This window comes from Corylus avellana, chromosome 3 (genome assembly GCF_965113065.1).
Source record: "Corylus avellana chromosome 3, dhCorAvel1.hap1.2, whole genome shotgun sequence".
In the NCBI taxonomy this organism is placed as follows: Eukaryota; Viridiplantae; Streptophyta; class Magnoliopsida; order Fagales; family Betulaceae; genus Corylus; species Corylus avellana.
Window position 1 is genome coordinate 20,062,741 of NC_142492.1, and position 19,583 is coordinate 20,082,323.

Below are 19,583 nucleotides of genomic sequence, written 5' to 3' on the forward strand. Positions count from 1 at the left end.
CATGGGCTCGAGCGTAGGTGCGCTTGATCGTCGCTCTATGTGCTCGATCGCACTTCCAGGGATCTTCAATTCCTTTGCTTATTTCCACCCTCAAACCGCAATTTTCTCTCAATGACCTGCAACACACCAAAACTAACAAAATACATAAGAAAATAACAAAACTAAGAGCTTAACAAACATAAGTTAAGGGGCCCAAATATACAATATTTGGCACTCATCAATGAGCTCAAGCACGAAGTAAATGGGATCGAGAGCAAGCGCGCTAATTAGTCTAGTGCTGTTGGTGTGCTCGAGCTTGCGCAAAAGGTTGATGAGCGTAGGCGTACACAACTGAACTGGCTACTACCTTGGCTGGGAGTGCTCTCGAGCGTAGTAGGACTGCGCTCGATCGCACTTGCGTTGATGTGCGGAGAGTGCTACGACAGAAACTGGAAAACAGGGAAAACAAAACAAAAACACAAAGAAAAATCTTTTTTTTTTTTTTAATTAGCAACATGAATTAAACAAAACAAAATAAAATAAACTTGCAGATGAAAATCCTAATTATAACTAGTAGAAGGATAAAATCAATTAAGACATAAATTGAATTCAAAAATCAAACAATTCCCCGGCAATGGCGCAAAAAACTTGTTGTGAGTTTTAAATGATACTTGCAAGTGCACGAGTCATTTGCAATATAGCTTTTGCAAGTGCGAGGTCGAATCCATATGGAATTGTGTTTTTAAGAACAAAATATAACTAAAGTAATTTTATCCTAACCTAGTTCCAAAAGATTTTTGATTTTGAATAAAAGAAAGCATAAACTAAATAACAATGACAATAATCAAAAGAGATAAATACTAAAGTTGTGGAATCCACACTCACCAAGTCGGAACAACACATTCCATTTTCATTAATACCATCTGAAGTTCTCACAAATAAACTCCTATGTATGTTTTACTATGTTTCATAAATTAATCAAAACATCTAATGTGTCCATCTATTACACAAATCACAACAGATATCCGGATTAAACCAAATCATCCATTGTATCTGTAAGACAAATCACAAATAGATATCCAATTTCATTTTAATTAATAAAGATCCAAGCAAAAAACTAAATGAAACTCTCCTAAATCATCACATGTATCCGGGAATCACAATAGATATCCAAGAGTAATTTCAATAATTGAATTAAAGCAAAACAATTGAATTCTTAAAAACCCATAAAATCAAATGATAATGACTTACTTCAAAAATGTGTCGTTCTTCATTGGTGAGGCTTCATCCTCAACCTTAGTTGAGGATTTAGCTCCACATGATTATTACAAAATAAAACCTAAACCTAAAAACTAAACTAAAGAGAGAAAAACTATAGAAAATCGGACTTTGTCACCAGCCTACGTTTCTTAAGGCTTAGCCGTCATTTTATAGGGGTCACTAGCATTAAAAACCCTAAAAACCGCGCTGACACATATCTGGCAGACGAGTGTGCTCGAGCGCATGGCCAGTGCGCTTGATCACTCTCGGGCACGAAACTCTTCTCCTGCGGCGCAGCACTTGGGCGCTTATGGCTTGCTGGTGGGCATGGGTGCGCTCGAGTGCAACCCAGCTGGGATCGAGGGCACATGCACTCGAGTACAGGATGGTGCTCTTAATCCTACTTTGATGGCACTTTTTCCACCTTTCGTGCAAAATTCGTATTTTACACATTAAAGGCCCAGTTTTCCCTTACTAACCTACAAAACAACAAAATACCAAAACTAGCTCAAAATATCATAACATAATAAAGTTAAAGGATTAACAACTGGAAATTAAAGGGCCCAAATATACAATATTTGACACTTATCAGCTATTTCGGTCGGCCGTCCGATAGCTCCTATTTTCATGTTCTAGGATTGTTTTAGTCAGAACTAGGACTAATAGAAGGTTTTCCACAGATTTGGAGGACCCGAACTTGTAAAGGAGGTACTCGGAGGATTTAATCGAACCAGGTGAGTTTTAATTCACATAATGCTCGCTGTTATTTTTCATGACTGTACGTCTATTTTGTGTACCAAAATATGCATATTTGAAACTCTCATGATTTACACTTGTTGCACAAGAACTCTAGCATTTTTGAGAAAAACGTTATGTTGAATATGTTAACAAGGTGAGACTTGTAAAAAGCATGCATGTAAAATACAGACAAAGTAAATTGCTTCGTATGACATGGTACACCGGTACATGCAGTATAATGGCCATGGGTTTACTATACATGTTAACTTGATGGTCAAAGGTGTGAGTTATATGGGCCTTGGATCCAATGATTGTTTCGTGGCCGACACAGCCTTAATGGACAGTCACTACAGGACGGACATCATTAGTGGTGTGGGCCATCCGAGGTTGAACTCAGTCGTGCCGCTAGCGTTATGTACGGTTAGCGTACAATGGCTGGGGCACTAGTATTGTATTATAGGTCCCTCGGGACAGCGCCAACCCAGCTGAGAAGCGGTAATATCTAGGGTAGACCATGCTGTTGAACTATGACTGTTACCTTATACCATATGCATTTATCATATATTTATATCACATCTATGGAAAATTATCATGATAGAACTGTTGCATACTTTATAAAAACCAGAGTTCATTACAAAAACTGGCATGGGCATTATATGCGCTAATATTCACTAAGTCTTTAGACTTACCCCTTTATTTTATGTTTTCCCTTCTCCATTACAAATAATTGCGTGATTTAGCTAGCTTAGAGGAAGATGCCTTCAGAGCAGACATGGGTGACCACGCAGGATTTGATTCGCAACATTTTTGAGGACTTCGATCCAGTTTGCTTACATCTATGTGGATTGATGGAGGAAACACCTGAGTAGACATGATTGAGATTGTTATCTCTTTAACTTTTCTTTAACTTAGCATTTGATCTATTGATCTTTTGTTAAGACAATTATATTATGGGTTGTAACCTTATTTGATGATGGTCTGATGACCGGTTCATTTGATGATTATCTTTATATCATGAGGTATTTTGTTTACTCAGGTGTATAAATGTGTGATTGTGTATGTAATGGTCTTTTTTTCCTATAATTTAGAAAGTCTTCTACTGAGGTCTCTCATCTATGAGTGGTTGAAATCCCTGAGTCTTGTCCCGTGAGGGATAGGGCTGGGAGACGAACCATGGGATCAATTACTAGTGAATTGGATTGCCCATCGGGGTCGTTACAAGGTGGGAATACTCCTCCCCCATTCTCTAGGGCCTGGCTTTGCAGATTTGACTAGGCATCGTTGTTCTGCTGGATCTTTGCCCAGTTCTGGTTGTCGGAGTGCGTTTCGACCGCCATACTAGATATTTTTTTTATGACAAATGGAATTATCGTTCCCCCAAACGGCGCCAAACTGTTAGAACAGTTTTTGATACAGTGTGGACACGTCCTCCGAGCTCAATCCTGAAAAAGGTAAACACAAAGAGAAAACACCCTATGTTGAGAATAATCTCCCTCCGATGAAAGTGTATGTCTAAATAATTTAGCATGTCGTTGATACGTGGGGTAGAACTCTTCCTTTGATCTCATTTGAACTCTGATAGGTTTACTCGGTTTAGAACTCTTGCTTTGATCTCATTTGAGCCTTGTGGCGATCTTATCCGAGTCTTGTAGTTTGGTTTGGACTGAGAGTGGTAGCTGTGTGTAAACCCTAACATGATCCTTATGATACTAGATGATAAGCGTCAAATGTGTTTTCAAACTATTACAAAAAGGTGTTGATAGAGGGCCTTTATAATTATTGCAATTGGCTACAAAGGTTTTTAATAGAGGGCCTTTTCCATTGATCATCAATCTTCTTGTTTTCTTTGTTGGGAATAGGATTGCAAATCAAAGTATTTGCACTGCGGAAGGAATCGAATTCAGATGCCAAGATCCTTTATGAAAAACATGTGAAGAACTGTTACTATTTAAAATTAAATTTCAAGGACGAATAACACTTACTTGGATATCAATGGCCACTCATGACTTTGGGAAAAAATCTTTTTGTTCTCCAAGAACATGTTCTTTATTGTTCAAGAACACAAATAACAATTTCTTCTTTCTTTAAGAACACGAATAATGATTTCTTCTTTATTCAAGAACACGAAGAACGATTTCTTCGAACTTGGGGATATAAAGACATTTAGGTCTTCTTACCAATGACTGATAATAACCAAGAGAGTGTAGTCTCTTACTTGGCTTTTCAAATCTTAAATTTTTGTTCTTCGTGAGTTAACACAAAAAACTAATAAAGTTTTCATAGAGTTTCCAAAAACTATGATAAAGAATACTTGATTGAATGATTTGAAGGCCCTAGGCTCCTCTCTATTTATAGGCAAAGAGTAGGGCAAAGAATCAGGTTTAAGGAATGTCGGACAAAGGAGAAATTCTAATCCAATTAGAACTTTGTAATATCAATTCAATGGTTCATATTAGAGTAGCATGGACGGCTAGGATTAAATCCTAGCCTCCATGCTATGGCCGTGTGGTCCATGGAGCACTCTCCATGGGCCACACAGTTTCATGCTCTTGGATTGGGCTTGGGTTTCACCCGAAGCCTTTTTCCTTGTCACTAATACATAGGTCGAGTAATTAATCCATGGACTTATTTTTTCCACTTATGCTCATTTGGCCTTTAGGTTTTATCCCAATTGCAATTACATCTAATTTTTTTAGCCCATGTTTTAATTACATAAAACACTTAGCCCCATAAATAAGAAAGCCTTATGGTTAAATTACATCAGCTTGGTGAGGTACCTAAAGGAAAAAATGTTATTGACTTGAATATGTCCGTAATCATGTCACCTCGACATTTATTACGCAACAATATTCTAACCACAATTAATTCCACTAAATGAATGTGATTGAACTCTAATAAATATTTTTGATTTAAAAACAATTAATTCCTTTGACTTTTTGACTTATGATTCCTCCATGAAATATTCCGCAGCAGAATTAAAGCTTAGGATATTGCCACTTAATTCTCTACCTCTTTATCCTTGAGTCACTGATTTTATGTTATTCTCGTACATGTGAAAAACACATGTATATATATTTTGGTATGCCAACTAAAATACTTGGCCGAAGACTCTGAGAATAATATCCATAAAATCAATCTCAAGGGAAAATTTCTTGTCTTTTTGTTTACTAACAAAAGATTTGGATTCCTCTTGAAGTTGGTGTTCCCACAATGTAAGATGTAATTACCCAATGCACTGAGTTTTTGTTGACCGACGATATGTCTCACTCTATGATACATCTAAGTAATCAACCCTTCACATGTGAGTTCACGAACTTCTCAGGTTTTAAAATCAAGGTCTAAATAGTATTTAGGGAAAAGTACACTTTAACACCCAAAGTTTGAGCCGATTTTTAATTTGACCCCCAATGTTTCAATTTTTGTAATGCACCCCCAAAGTTTAAATTTTTTGCAATTCGACCTATCCGTGAGTGAAAGCCGTTTTGACTGATGGAAAAGTGATCACGTGACTTGCACGTGATCACTTTTGTAGTTTTCTTCTCAAAAATGCCCCCCACCCACATGTACTCTGTATGCCCATTTTTGAAAGCACAACTTTCTGCACTGAAATTTCTATTGCAACCCAAATTCCCTTTCTCCTGGTTTATGAATACAAAACCAAGAGGACAAGTGCAAACAGCCTTTTGATTTATGAGATCACAATACCTATTGATGCCACATATGCCATTAGGAGAGCATGCATCTCCTGGCACAACCCACTCGATTGACCAATTACCATTCCCATTCAAGTGATGAGAATACAGCCGTAATATCCCATCTGCATCAATTGTTGCGTGGTATGTCTTCCCATTAGAGGGGATCCCTTCATTAGTGATATTCTTGTGGTTTATACCAGTACTATTGAGCACATAGAGGTGGCCGTTCTAGTGTCAATGTTGTATTTTCCCCAGCAAAGCTGTATTTGATGCTTGTTGATACACAGCTTTCCGAGGTGGTGACGTGGCACGCCTGGAAGTGGTGCTGCCAACTTGAGGAACGCTGCAAACTACACATAGGAAAGAACAAACAGGATCAGAACCCCCGGTGGGGTCCCGGCGGGGGAGCTCCGATGCCTAAGTTAGACTTTGAGGAAAGAATATTTAAGCAACCCAAGTTTTCAGAGCTAGGATCGCACTTACCTTTGATGGAAATTGGGACCTGTATTTATAGGCATGGAGTGGAATTTTTTCCCCACACATCTCGGGATTCCTATCCCTAAATATCTGTTTTGCAATTATTTGGTAAGGGTAGGAATCCTAGGACAAGGTGATAAGGTTTTGTTTTGAATTAAACAACCTTTTGAATTTGAATAACAGCTTATCCCGCTTGTGTAGGGATTTGTTCGTAGGTGGATAACCTTCTATGTTGTAGAAAGCTTTTTTGAATGGGAGATAATGTTTACTGGGACTAGTTTGAATTTTTGCATATACTTAATTGTAAAATGACCGTTTCACCCTTGGCATCTGACTATTTGCTTTCGAGTTGCATCTCGGACTTCGCATCAGATACCTCCTGAGGAGTGGTCTCGGATTTATGTCTGAGTCTTCCTTGGGGAAAGCTTGTCCGAGACCTCAAGCTTGTCCGAGGCCTTGTCAGGTATTCCGTTTAGTCAAGATCGGGTTTGGAACCCGTTGGGCTTTTAGAACTGATTCATGACCTAATAGTTGCCCCCCAATTTTCTGATCTGAAAGATTATGGAAATTTTTGCCCAATGGATCGGCGTTCAGAAATTACACCCAAGTAAAAATCTGAGACCTTTGAGGTGGGAATTTTGAATTTCAGATTTTGCCGAGACGGTTGACCTGACCAAGGGCGTATCGGTTGCCCCACGCCGGGACAGACGTCCTTTCAGTTACCGGCTGCTAGCTGTCATGCAGGATTCATAGAGCCCCTTTTTGCAGCATTTATTGCACGCGTGCCTCGGGGAATCCTTTGGTATTCTTCGCTCTTATCCTTACTTTATAAAACCTCTCTCTTTTCTTATTTTCTCTTTTATTTGCACCAAGTCATCGCATCGTTTGTTCTTTTCTGATTTGCTCTTTCTTTTCTACTCTGCTTTTTCTCTTTTACTCTTTTCCGACCATGTCTCAAAAGAAGGATCAGGGTCTGATGGCGGTTTGGGCAAAACCTACCCAGCTTTGTGGAAGCCAGATCTGAGCTCGGCTAACGAGCGCCAAATTATATTGGACTGCTATATCCCAAAAATGGTGAAACTCCGTTTTGATGAGGACAGGAAGGGCGCCGTCATGGATGCTGGGAGCCACAAGGTCTGTCTTTAAGAAGAAATGTTTCGTGCAGGCCTCAGGCTTCCTTTCCCCAAGATTGTCCGTGAGATGCTCAGTCGCCTGAATCTGGCTCCCCACCAATTGGTTCCTAATGGCTGGAGGATGTTTTTCGCCTTTGTGGTTGTTTGGCCCATGGCCATTGGAGAAGGAAAGTGCTTGACAGTTTCAAAATTTCTCTGGATGTACCGACTCCAGAAGAATCCCAACAATGATGGGCTATATAACTTCCAATCATGACGGGGAAAACACTTTTTGATAGATAAGACCTTCACCAGTAACCACGGATGGAAAAACAAATACTTCTTTGCGCAGGGGCAATGGGAATTTGCTCCTGGAGAGAAAGTAGAGGGGCCTCGAATGCCCCGGGAGACGACTACACCCCATTTGGGTCTCCATAAGAATTTGTGTTTGTCAGAGGATGAGATGGTCCGAGTTAACACGGTTCTGTCTTGGGTTCAGAGGCATGTGTCTGCTATGACCTTCAAACAATTGATTACAACTAGTGCACTGAACCGCTGCTTATATGCTGGTCGAGAGGACGCCGGTGGGTCTCGGATGAAACCATCTCGTCCAGCCGTTTATTTGGGCCCTCCAGTGGCCAATACCCAAGGTGCTACCCCTCGGAAGCCTACGCTGGATAAAGGCAAGAAGAAGGTAGATGAGTCTCGGGTAAAAAAGGCTTTGCACTTAGTTGACGAGCTCGAGGAGCTCGAGGCTCCTCAACCAAAGAAAAGGCTGCTAGTGAAGGGCAAGGGTCCCGCTGTCGAGGTTGAGAAGGGGAAATCCCTCTTCTCCGATCTATTGGCTGCTCGGAAGAAGGTTAATCCAGAGCCTGACATGGCTCCGATATCGGCTACCAAAATATTCTCGCAAACCATCCTATTGCTACAACTCCTCTAGCAGCAACCCCCTTAGAACCTCCTAGAGCTGCTCCTACTACTGCTATCCCGGTGGGGTCGACATCACCGGTCCATTCGGGTCCCAACATTCAACATCTCTTAATAGACCCATTCTCAAATAGCTCTGTAGGGATGGAGCCGAAAGAGAATGGACTGCGCACCGAGGTAGATGAAGTGAGGCCTCGGGTCTTGTCCCCAATAGCCGAGGAGCGGCCTGGGGTTTCGACTCCGGTAGTTGAGGCCACGTCTCAACCCTGACCTTGATTCTCGAGGCTGAGGCTGGCACTGGTTCTGAGGCTTCCTCTCACTATTCCTTGGTGAAACCTCATAACGTCGAGTGGACTGTGGAAAAGCCCCTTTCTTGGTTTGTTGGACAATTACTGGGGAATCCGTTTTAGGCTTTGGTGGAGTTGGTTCTCCAGGATAGCTTGACAGGTGAACGAGGCATCTCTGCCAGGGGTGTGGCAGAGTCAATGTTATTCAATCAGTTGTGTGTAAGTATCACTCTTCATAGGGCTTTCTTTTTGCCTGAGTTGTATTCTATTTGATTTACTTTGTTTGTTGCAGGGATTTATGAAGTTAGTAGTTTTATACTGCTACTTCAGGAAATTTTTTCAGGAGTCTGGCTCAGAATCCGAGATCCTCCGAAGCAGGCTTGCAGCCTCTGAAGCCGAGAATGCAAAACTGAAGGATATGCTAGCTCAACAGGACAAAGAACTACTTCTTCTTGGCCAACAGTAGTCGGTGACTCAAGCTGAGTTTGCACAAGCCGAATCTGGGGTTTTGGCTCCATCTTCTGAGTTGCAGACCCTTCGTGCTGATCACTCAAAGCTCTAAGAAGATCATTCCATTGTAAAGGAAGATCTGCACCAACTCGAGGAGAAGCATGCAGAGGTTTCGAAGCAACTGAAGGCTTCTCAGGCGGAGGCTGTCGGCCAAAATACTAAGCTTGAAGAGGTTATCAAAGGCCAGGCAATTACTGAGGAGGGACTTAAATTCTTCCAGGGAAAACTCAAAGAAAAGAATCTACGACTCAAAGAAGTTGAGGCCCGATCTTCCAACTATTTACAGCAACTGTCGTATGCTTCCTAGACTCAGGATAGTGCCTGGGCGGATGGGATCATTCTCTGTTGCGAGACCTTTTGGTCTTGGGCTAAGGATCCTGCTTGCACTATTGACCTCGACATGGTGAAACCCGAGACCATCCCTGTTTTTGACAAGGCTTTAAAACAGCTTATCAGTCTCGGGTCGGATCTGATGCCTGATGCCGAGGGGATCAACAGGTTTGCTCATCAGCCGTTCTCGGGTTTCGAGGAGTCCTCGGGCGATGGAGGAACAGCTTCTGGACATGGTGCTGAGACCCCATCTGCTACCAAGGCTCCATCTCCAGACCCCAAGGAAGACTAAACTTTTTCTTTTGGCTTGTAATCAATAGTTAGTACATTTGATTCTTTTGTAAATGACAAACCTGAGACTTGAGTGAGATGTTTTTTATTTATTTATGGGAGTGAACTAGCAATATTTTCCGAACACCCATTCCTTTGAATGAATTAATGTTCTTAATATTTTCTGAAGTTTGTTTAATCTTTTTCAAGCACACCTTTTTTTTTTTTAAGGATTTCTGCTCTTGATAGGCTACTCGTTTGACTTTCTTTGAACACACCTTTTTCGAAGGTTTTACGTTCTTTACAAGTCACTAGTTTAACCTTCTTTGGACACACCTTGTTTGAACGTTTTACGTCCTTTACAGGTTACTAGTCTAAACCTTCTTTGGACACACCTTGTTTGAAGGTTTTATGTCCTTTACAAGTTGTCGGTTTTAACCTTCCTCAGACACACCTCGTTTAAAGGTTTTACGTCCTTTACAGGTTACTAGTCTCGGAAAGTTCTTAATTTGCCGGATGGCCTCTCGGCCGTTTACCCTGAGGGTAATTTCATTTACTTTGCTTTTGAAATACTCGAAAGGTGATTGAAGCTTCAGGGAGATTCTTTTTATTTAATCAAATAAAATGTAATGAAAATTACAAGGAAATAAGAATCAAACAAGAATCACCTTACTGAAATAAGATAGATAAAGTATTTTTTGAGGTGCTCGGCATTCCATGGCCTGGGGAGTACTTTTCCCTCCATGTTTTCAAGGTAGTAAGCTCCTGCCCTTCTGCACTCAATCACTTTGTAGGGTCCTTCCCAGTTTGGGGCTAACTTTCCCTCGGCCGGATCGTTGGTGGTAATGGTGGTCTTGGCAACACCAGGTCTCCGATCTTGAAGCTTTTGTGCTTGACCATTTTATTAAAATACCGAGCCACTTTCTCTTGGTACGCCGACATGGTTACTTGGGCCTGGTCCCGGTTCTCATGTAGCAAGTCTAAATGTAGTTTGAGACCCTCATCATTAGTCTCGGGATGAAAGGTCTCGACTTGGTAACTACCTGAGCCCACTTTGGCTAGTATGACTGCCTCAGTTTCGAAAGCCAAGGCGTACGGGGTCTCCTCGGCGGGTGTTCTTTTCGTTGTTCGGAATGCCCACAAGACTTTTGCAAGATCGTCTGCCCAATCACCCTTTCGATCTCCAAGTTTCTTCTTCAGAACTTTGAAAATTGTCTTGTTGGTAGCTTCTACTTGCCCATTTGCCTGGGGATGAGCTAGAGATGAGTAGTAGTTTCTTATATGAAGCTTTGCACACCATTCTCGAAATGACTCGCAGTCAAATTACTTCCCATTATCCGTCACAAACGCATGTGGAATACCATAGCGGCATACGACGTTCTTCCACAAGAAACGTTCTATGCTTTTGGCTGTTACGTTCACTAGGGCTTCTACTTCTGCCCATTTGGTGAAGTAATCCACTGCGACAACTGTGAACCGCACATTCCCCTTCCCACGAGGTAGTGGTCTAACTATATCTACCCCCCATTGTGAGAAAGGTCATGGCAAAGAGATTGACTTAGATCTTCAGGGGGTTGTTTTGCAATGTTGGCGAAGCATTGGCATTTGTCACAATTTTTGACTGTCTGCACCGAGTCCCGACTCATGTTTGGCAAGTAAAAACCGGCTCTGATCGCCTTATGTGCTAATACTCTTGCTCCCAAGTGACTACCGTAAATTCCTTCGTGGATTTCGCGAAGGACATAATCACCTTCTTCTCTTGAGATACACTTGAGGAGTGGTAGCATGAAGCCTCGTTTGTAAAGAATCCCATTAATGATGGTAAATCTGGCAGCCCTAGTTCTGATTTGCATTGCCGACTTCTTATCCAACGGGAGAATTCCCTGTTCCAAGTATTCCCTTATGCTCCTCTGCCATTCTGGTATGGTCTTGGTAACCGAGACCGAGACTGTCTCGGCTACGGCAGGTCTTGTTAAAGTCTGAATTGGCTCCTACGGTTCTTCAGTTTCGTTAGCTGCTACTGACGCCATCCGGGCTAGCCTGTCAGCTCTTTCACTCTCTTCTCTTGGTATCTTCACGATACAGAATTTCTTGAAAGCATTCTGTAAATCTTGTACTTTTAACAAGTATTGCTTCATTTACCTCCTCTGGGTTCAAACTGTCCTCGGATGTGTTCGACGATTACCTGCGAATTGCTTCGTAGTTCGACGAATTTGGCTCCCATTTCACGAGCTAAACCGAGTCCTGCTAAAACTGCCTCATACTCTGCCTCATTGTTGGTGGTCTTAAAAACCAACCTCAGGGAGCTACATAACTCTTCTCCATCTGGGGTGATTAATACAACACCGGCTCCACCATTTTTCCTCGTAGAGGATCCATTTACGTAGACCACCCATGTTTGATCTTTCTTCCATTCTAAGGTGACAGATAGGTTGGTGAATTCTACCAAGAAATCAGCCAATACCTGCCCCTTGATAGCGTTCCTTGGGAGGAACTCAATATTAAATTCTTCGAGTTCGATTGCCCAGTTAGCTAATCTGCCAGACAGATCTAACTTTCTGAGTACTTTCTTCAATGAATACTCGGTCAAGACTCTTATAGTGTGAGCTTGGAAATACGGGCATAGCTTCTTGGAAGGAATAGTCAGCGCAAATGCTAACTTCTCCATCTGAGGGTACCACTCTTCTACCCCCCTTAATGCTCTGCTGATAAAATAAACCAGTTTCTGAATGCCATCTTCTTCTCGGATGAGGGTAGCACTAACAGCTGTTGGGGAGACAGCTAAGTATAGATACAATGCTTCTCTTGGAACAGTTCTACTTAACGTGGTGTGCTCGTCAGATACTTCTTCAATTGCTCAAAGGCCTCCTCACACTCTTCAGACCACTCAAAAGCGTTCCTCAGGAGTTTAAAAAATTGTAGACACTTGTCAGTCGACCGAGAGATGAAACGGTTCAACGCTGCAATCCTACCCGTCAATTGCTGAAGCTCGTTCATATTCTTAGGTGATTGCATATCCAAGACTACTTGGATCTTCTCGGGATTAGCTTCTATTCCTTGGTTCGACACCATGTAGCCGAGAAACTTTCCCGAGGCCACTCTAAATGTACACTTCGCGGGATTCAGCTTCATCCCATATTTTTTCAATGTTCTAAATGTCTTATGCAGGTTGTCTACATGACCTTCAGGTAGCACACTTTTAACCAGCATGTCATTAACATATACCTTCATATTATGCTCGATCTGGTCTCGGAACATCTTATTCACCAGCCTCTAATACGTTGCTCCTGCATTTTTCAGACCAAAAGGCATCACCTTGTAGCAGTACAGGCCTCAGTCGGTAATAAACGCAGTCTTCTCCTGGTCTTCTGGACGTATATAGATCTGGTTGTAACCAGAAAAAGAGTCCATAAAGCTTAAAAGACCATACCCAGCTGTTGAATCTACCAACGCATCAATGCGGGGTAGAGGAAAGCTGTCTTTTGGGCAAGCTTTGTTGAGGTCTGTAAAGTCCACGCACATTCTCCACTTCCCGTTAGATTTTTTAACCAGCACCACGTTGGCTAACCAATCGGGATAATATACTTCCTTTATAAACCGAGCCTTGAGCAACTTCTCTACTTCCTGAGCGATGGCCATATTCCGCTCGGGGGCAAACTTTCCTCTTTTTTGCCTCACTGGCTTTATGCTTGGGTCCACATTGAGTTGGTGGAGAATGTCACTAGGACTGATTCCCGGCATATCTTCATGAGTCCATGCAAATACTTCAATGGTTTCTTGTAGAAAGGCTACGAGAGCGTCTCGGATTCCCGAGGCGAGCTGTGACCCTATCTTCAGTATTTTTTCGTCTCCCAGGTCCACGTCTTCCAAGGGCTCGGCAGGTTCCCCTTTCAGGGGGTCTTTGTTTCAGCCACCCACCATGCCGACCGTCAATGGAGCAGGATCTACTTTCTTAAGGGAAATATTATAACACTTCCTTGCAGCAGTTTGATCTCCTCTCACCTCTCTGACTCCCTCCTCAGTAGGAAATTTCATCATCAAATGGTAAGTTGAGGTCACAGCCTTCAACTTATTGAGGGACGGTCGACCAATAATCGCATTGTATGCTGACGGTAGGTCGATCACCAAGAAGTCCACCATAGTTGTAGACTGCCTAGGAGTTGTCGCCACTATAACTGGGAGGGAGATGAGTCCTATCAGCTGGACTTGTTCCCCAGCAAACCCTACTAATGGCGAATCAAATGGTTGTAGCCTGTCTCGGTCAACACCCATCTGTTTGAAGACCAGCCAGTACAAAATATCCGCCGAACTACCATTGTCCACCAAGACTCAGTGGATCTTATGGTTGGCGACCGTTAGCGTAACTACTAAGGCATCATCATGAGGGAGTATTACCCCCCTAGCATCCTCTTCAGAGAAGGATATAGCGATCACTTCCTTCTTCGCTACTTTTGAAGGTCTCCCTATTGACAACACTTCGTCATCAACCTTCGTTCTCCTTGCATAAGCTTTTCTAGATGAACTAGAAATTCCTCCACTAGCTAGTCCTCCCGAAATGGTGTGGATTTTCCTTACTACATCCTGATGCTGAGGCTGATGGGCATCCCGGTCTCGTCTCCGTTTTGCCTGCTGATTGTGTAACGGTTCAACATACCGATCTTCTCTCGGCCTTACTTCTCGGTTTCTGGGAGCTTCTCGGTTTCCTTCTAGTAACTGGGGCTCTTCATTTCTTCCTCGATTCCTCTCATCTGCCAGGAATTTCACCAACTTTCCATTTCTGAATTGATTCTCAATCTCTTGCAGCAAGGTTATGCATTCCTCGGTTAAGTGACCGTGGTCACGGTGATATTCGCAGTATTTATGGGGGTCACGCCTCTTAGGGTCACCTTTCAACTTGCTTGGCCATTTGAAGGCAGGATCCCTCCTTATCTCCATGAATACCTTATTCATGCTAGTATTCAATGGAGTGAACTTCGAGCTTTGCAGTTTCCAAGGGTCCATCCTCGGGTACGATGAGACCACCTTCTTTGACTTTTTCACATTCTTCTCTTCTTTCTTTCTACCACTAGCGGATGCTTCCTTCACAGTACTAGCCTTGGCTTCGAGCTCTTCCCTTTGAGATTTCATGAGAGCTTTGACAGTCTCTTCTTGATTAATGTACTCATCAGCCTTCTTCATGAATTGACTGAGAGTCACTAACTTAGTACTTTTCGACAACTCGGCCATCAATGGTCCTTTAGCCCTTACTCCGTGCATCAAAGCATCAAGTACTGTCTACTCATTCGGATTTTCAATTATCAGCTTCTCCTGGTTGAATCTGAGCATGAATTCTTTTAACGACTCCTCCTTCCCCTAGACAAAGGACAGCAAATAAGCTGGATTCTTCTTCCTTTTTCGGGTAGCGAAAAACTAACTTAGGAAGAGACGCCCGAGAGTTTTGAATCATCTATTGAATTGGCTGGGAGTTTTCCGAACCAATCTTTAGCTACTCCAGCCAAAGTTAAGGAGAAAGACCTACATGAAATTTCATCTGGGGTACCATGAAAGATGAAATGGGCATGAAGACTCTCCATATGGTCTGTGCGATCCCCAGTGCCATCATAGGTATTAACTCAGGGCATCTTGAATTTGTTAGGGAGGGAGAAATTCATGACCCGAGGAGTAAAGGGCAGATTTGTGTTCTCCATGAGCTCCCCTGCATTGGACTGATCTCTGCCATTGGCTATCAATAGGACCACCTCTTCGTATTTTTTCTTAAGATCCTGCAAATCAGCATTAACATTGCTCTCGCTATGCCCTTCAGTACGGCGATCCTCCTGGCGAGGAGACTGCTCCAGTCAAGATCTAGTATGACGAGACCTCTCGGGATTCACCCACTGACTGTCTTCTACATTCTGTACAGTTGTGTGATGGCTGACTTGAACTGAACTTGCATCATCCTCGTGATCATAACCTCGAGGCCTCTTCCCCCTATGAATTTCAGCGTGTCTCTCCTTCTCGCGCCTATCTTCGTGTCTTTTAGTCCTCCTTTCTTCTCGCTCTTGATCCCTTCGGCTATTTTGGCCTTTAGAAACCATGAGCCTAGTGGCGACATCTTCGTTATGCTTCTGCAAAGCCTACATGGATTCGGTCATCTGCTTCATGAACCCCGCTAAGTCAGGAGGTGCTCCAGTAGCCGCGCGAGGTATGTTAGGTTGAGGTATCAATTGAGAGTGGGAGTGTGTAGTCACCATATCGGAATGATAAGAATTGATCAAACGAAAAGAAGGATTCCCACAGACGGCGCCAAACTATTGATACACAGTTTTCCGAGGTGGTGACGTGGCACGCCTAGAAGTTGTGCTGCCAACTTGAGGAACGCTGCAAACTACACACAGAAAAGAACAAACAAGATCAGAACCCCGGGTGGTGTCCCGGCGGGGGAGCTCCGATGCCTAAGTTAGAATTTGAGGAAAGAATATTTAAGCAACCCAAGTTTTCAAAGCTAGAATCGCACTTACCTTTGATGGAAATTGGGACCTGTATTTATAGGCATGGAGTGGAATTTTTTCCCCGCATGTCTCGGGATTCCTATCCCTAAATATCTGTTTTGCAATTATTTGGTAAGGGTAGGAATCCTGGGACAAGATGATAAGGTTTTGTTTTGAATTAAACAACCTTTTAAATTTGAATAACAGCTTATCCCGCTTGTGTAGGGATTTGTTCATAGGTGGATAACCTTCTATGCTGTAGAAAGCTTTTTTGAATGTGAGATAATGTTGACTGGGACTAGTTTTAATTTTTGCATATCCTTAATTGTAAAATGACCGTTTCACCCTTGGCATCTAACTATTTGCTTTCGAGTTGCATCTCGGACTTCACATCAAATACCTCCCGAGGAGTGGTCTCGGATTTATGTCCGAGTCCTCCTTGGGAAAAGCTTGTCCGAGACCTCAAGCTTGTCCGAGGCCTTGTCGGGTATTCCCTTTAGTCAAGATCGGGTTTAGAACCCATTGGGCTTTTAGAACTGATCCATGGCCCAACAATGCTCAATACACATAGTCTACTGCAATTGGAGAACCTACTAGATACATCACAATGTTCCCATCATTCTGCATAACTATCCGGAAGTGTTCGGTCGAGTGTAGGGGGCATTTTGGGGAAGAAAGCTACAAAAGTAATCATGTGCGAGTCACGTGATTATTTTTCTGTCAGTCAAAACGACTTTGAATGATGGATAGGTTGAATTGCAAAAAATTTAAAACTTTGGGGGTGCATTGCAAAAATTGAAACATTGGAGGTCGAATTAAAAATTGGCTCAAACTTTGGGAGGGTAAAGTGTACTTTTTCCTAGTCTTTAGGTGATTTATTGTCTTTGCTCAATATACAACATCTTTATGAAAAGACAACTCCTTGGCATGTTTAGTGCTTTAGGTTCTCAGCACACTACACATCCATCCCGAAGTCACCGCTTCGCTTGATTAAGGTAGATAACCAAGATTCAATGTATAATAGTCTTACTCAAAATGGATGCCCAATTCTATTTACTAACTGTAAACTTTATACTTTGAAGATATAAAGATTATGGATTATGACCTTATATGATAACTATGTTACTCACGCCCATAGCTATATTCAATGTAATCGTAGGACCTTTCACATGCATAACAAATATGATTAACATGATAATAAACATGTAAAAGACATTATAAATATTATATGCTAAATTCATTTTAATCGGTGAATATAACATTTATATTCATTATAGACATTTGAATGTTAATATATATATATATATATATATATATATATATATATATAATCATTAGGATTCAGAGTATAATCCCAACATTCTTTTGCTAAGAAACCGAAATATGAGGATGGACTAATAATGGAGGGGACAACATGAGTATAGTTTTTGTTTCGTCTAAATTTCCACGATCTATAATTTTATTTGGGCAATTATTATGTGTTATTAAATTTTCTTTTATAGATTTGCCACGTGGTATTACGGCACCCCATCGACATGTGGCTATGCGTGCCACCCCACTTTTGAGGGTGGCCACCTCCCCTTGCAAGTTTGACACCACTTTCCTCCCTCATTATTTAAATAAAGTAAAAATTACTGTTGAAATCACTTGGCAAAACTGTTTACATGAAATTTTAATGCCACTTTAAAATATACGGCAGTAAATTGGAATAATGAAGCTATTATGAAATTTCCCTAATTTTAAATTGTTTAACTTTTATCACCTCAACACTTATTATATTACATATGATATACCGAGTGGTGTGTTATATTTCTTTTTTTTTTTTTTTTTGAAAAAAACTGTGGTGTTGTTATATATAACTGGATCATTGAAGTGGTGTGTTATATTTCGGTGGTGCATAATTGATGAAACAATTAATAAAAAATATGTCTTATTAATTTATCTTAATTATTTTATTAATTATAGACTGTCACGTAAATTTGTTAGACTTTATAGTAAAAGTTGTAATATTTTCAAACATTTTTCATAAAGAAAATAGTAGTTTTAAGGATACTATAATTTTTACTGTAAATCATTTACAAAGTGACATGGCAATCCATAATTAATGAAATAATTAAGAACACAAAATTTTTCAAAAACCAAAACACAAAACACTTTTCAAAATAAAGATATTATTTGTGTCTTTGAAAACACAAACAATCTTCAAAAAGTTTGCCAAACAATTTTCTTAAGTGCATCCCATAAAAACATTTTCTCAAGAGATATGTTATACATTTAATATTCTCGTAGCATTCTCAGTTGGCGTGGTATACTCTATCTACCCTTAAATCAATTTTAATTTTTTTTTTTTATATAAAAAAAAATATAGGGTAGATTGAGTCTGCCATGTCATCCTATAACACTCCTCAACTCTACATAACATCAAAAGTTTTTTCAAGTAAAAAATAAAAAAAATAAAAATCATTAACAAACATACCTAATTTTATCTTGTTTTTATCTTTCTTTTAAAATTCCGTCCATTCGAATGAGTTCTAGTCATTTCATCGTTTTGGCCTTTTCAATTTGGCATGATTATCATAGATTATTTTTTACTTCTTAAAAATTTAAAAGCTAATTTTGTTAAATTTTCATAGAAATTTGTCTTCATTAATTTTATTTAGAATACAATTAAGTATGAAGAACCTCTAATTACATGTCAATTTTGTGTTAAAATATGAGAAATATATACATAGATATTTGTGTGTGTGTGTGTGAGGAAGAATTGAAATGATAGCCAAAAAGAGCATTAAAAGGGAAATATAAATAAAGATGACAGATGTGGTACTAAAATTGAATTGTGGCCCCAAAGTTACGACGCATGGACAACACGTTTCATAGACCTTTGCAACCAATTGTCAACCAATCGGCAACTAATTTGTCAAACACGCCAAACCCCAAACCCATAAAAACCACCTAATCTTAATTTATGTACACTCTACACTATAATTATCTTCTTACAAATTTAACAATTGTTTAGAAAAAGAGGATTCAACTTTTTTAGTGTTCTTAAAAAAAAAAAAAAAAAAAAATTAGTGTCAATTTTTTAGTATTAAAAATGTTGCAAGATGTACTTAAAAATATTGAGTAATATTTTTTAAAAAAGAGATTTGAAGAGATGTATCCGAAGAGATCTACAATAGATCTAACAAAGAGTATTTATCTTTAAAAAAAAGGAAAAAAAAAAAAAAAAAGTTCACGTACCTCTTCCTCAAACTATAACCCAATTGACAATGTCTCATTTAAACTTTCAATTAGGATAATGTCCTCACAAATTATCAAAAAAATGAACAAAGTTTTCATTCAAATTGGGTTGGAGGAATTTCATTCAATCTAATCTATAAAAATAACACGCGTTCCTCGAACATGTGAGAAATACATGTTTTATTAATAGTATAGACAAAGTTGGAATAAACTTTATTAAAAACTTATGTGCATCTCACATGTTATTAAAAAAACGTGACACATGTTACTTTTATAGACTAAGTTGAA

General features: G+C 40.5%; 1 protein-coding gene across 1 annotated transcript; it reads right to left on the minus strand.

Annotated features, from left to right (window-relative positions):
• Positions 1-10,398: 10,398 nt before the first annotated feature.
• Positions 10,399-12,253, minus strand: LOC148586899 (uncharacterized). The gene is made up of 3 exons (XM_088514384.1): positions 11,728-12,253; positions 10,947-11,102; positions 10,399-10,841 (listed from the first exon to the last, which is right to left on the minus strand). Exons 1-3 carry the CDS (start codon positions 12,251-12,253, stop codon positions 10,399-10,401), a joined length of 1,125 nt encoding a protein of 374 aa, XP_088370510.1.
• Positions 12,254-19,583: the final 7,330 nt, after the last annotated feature.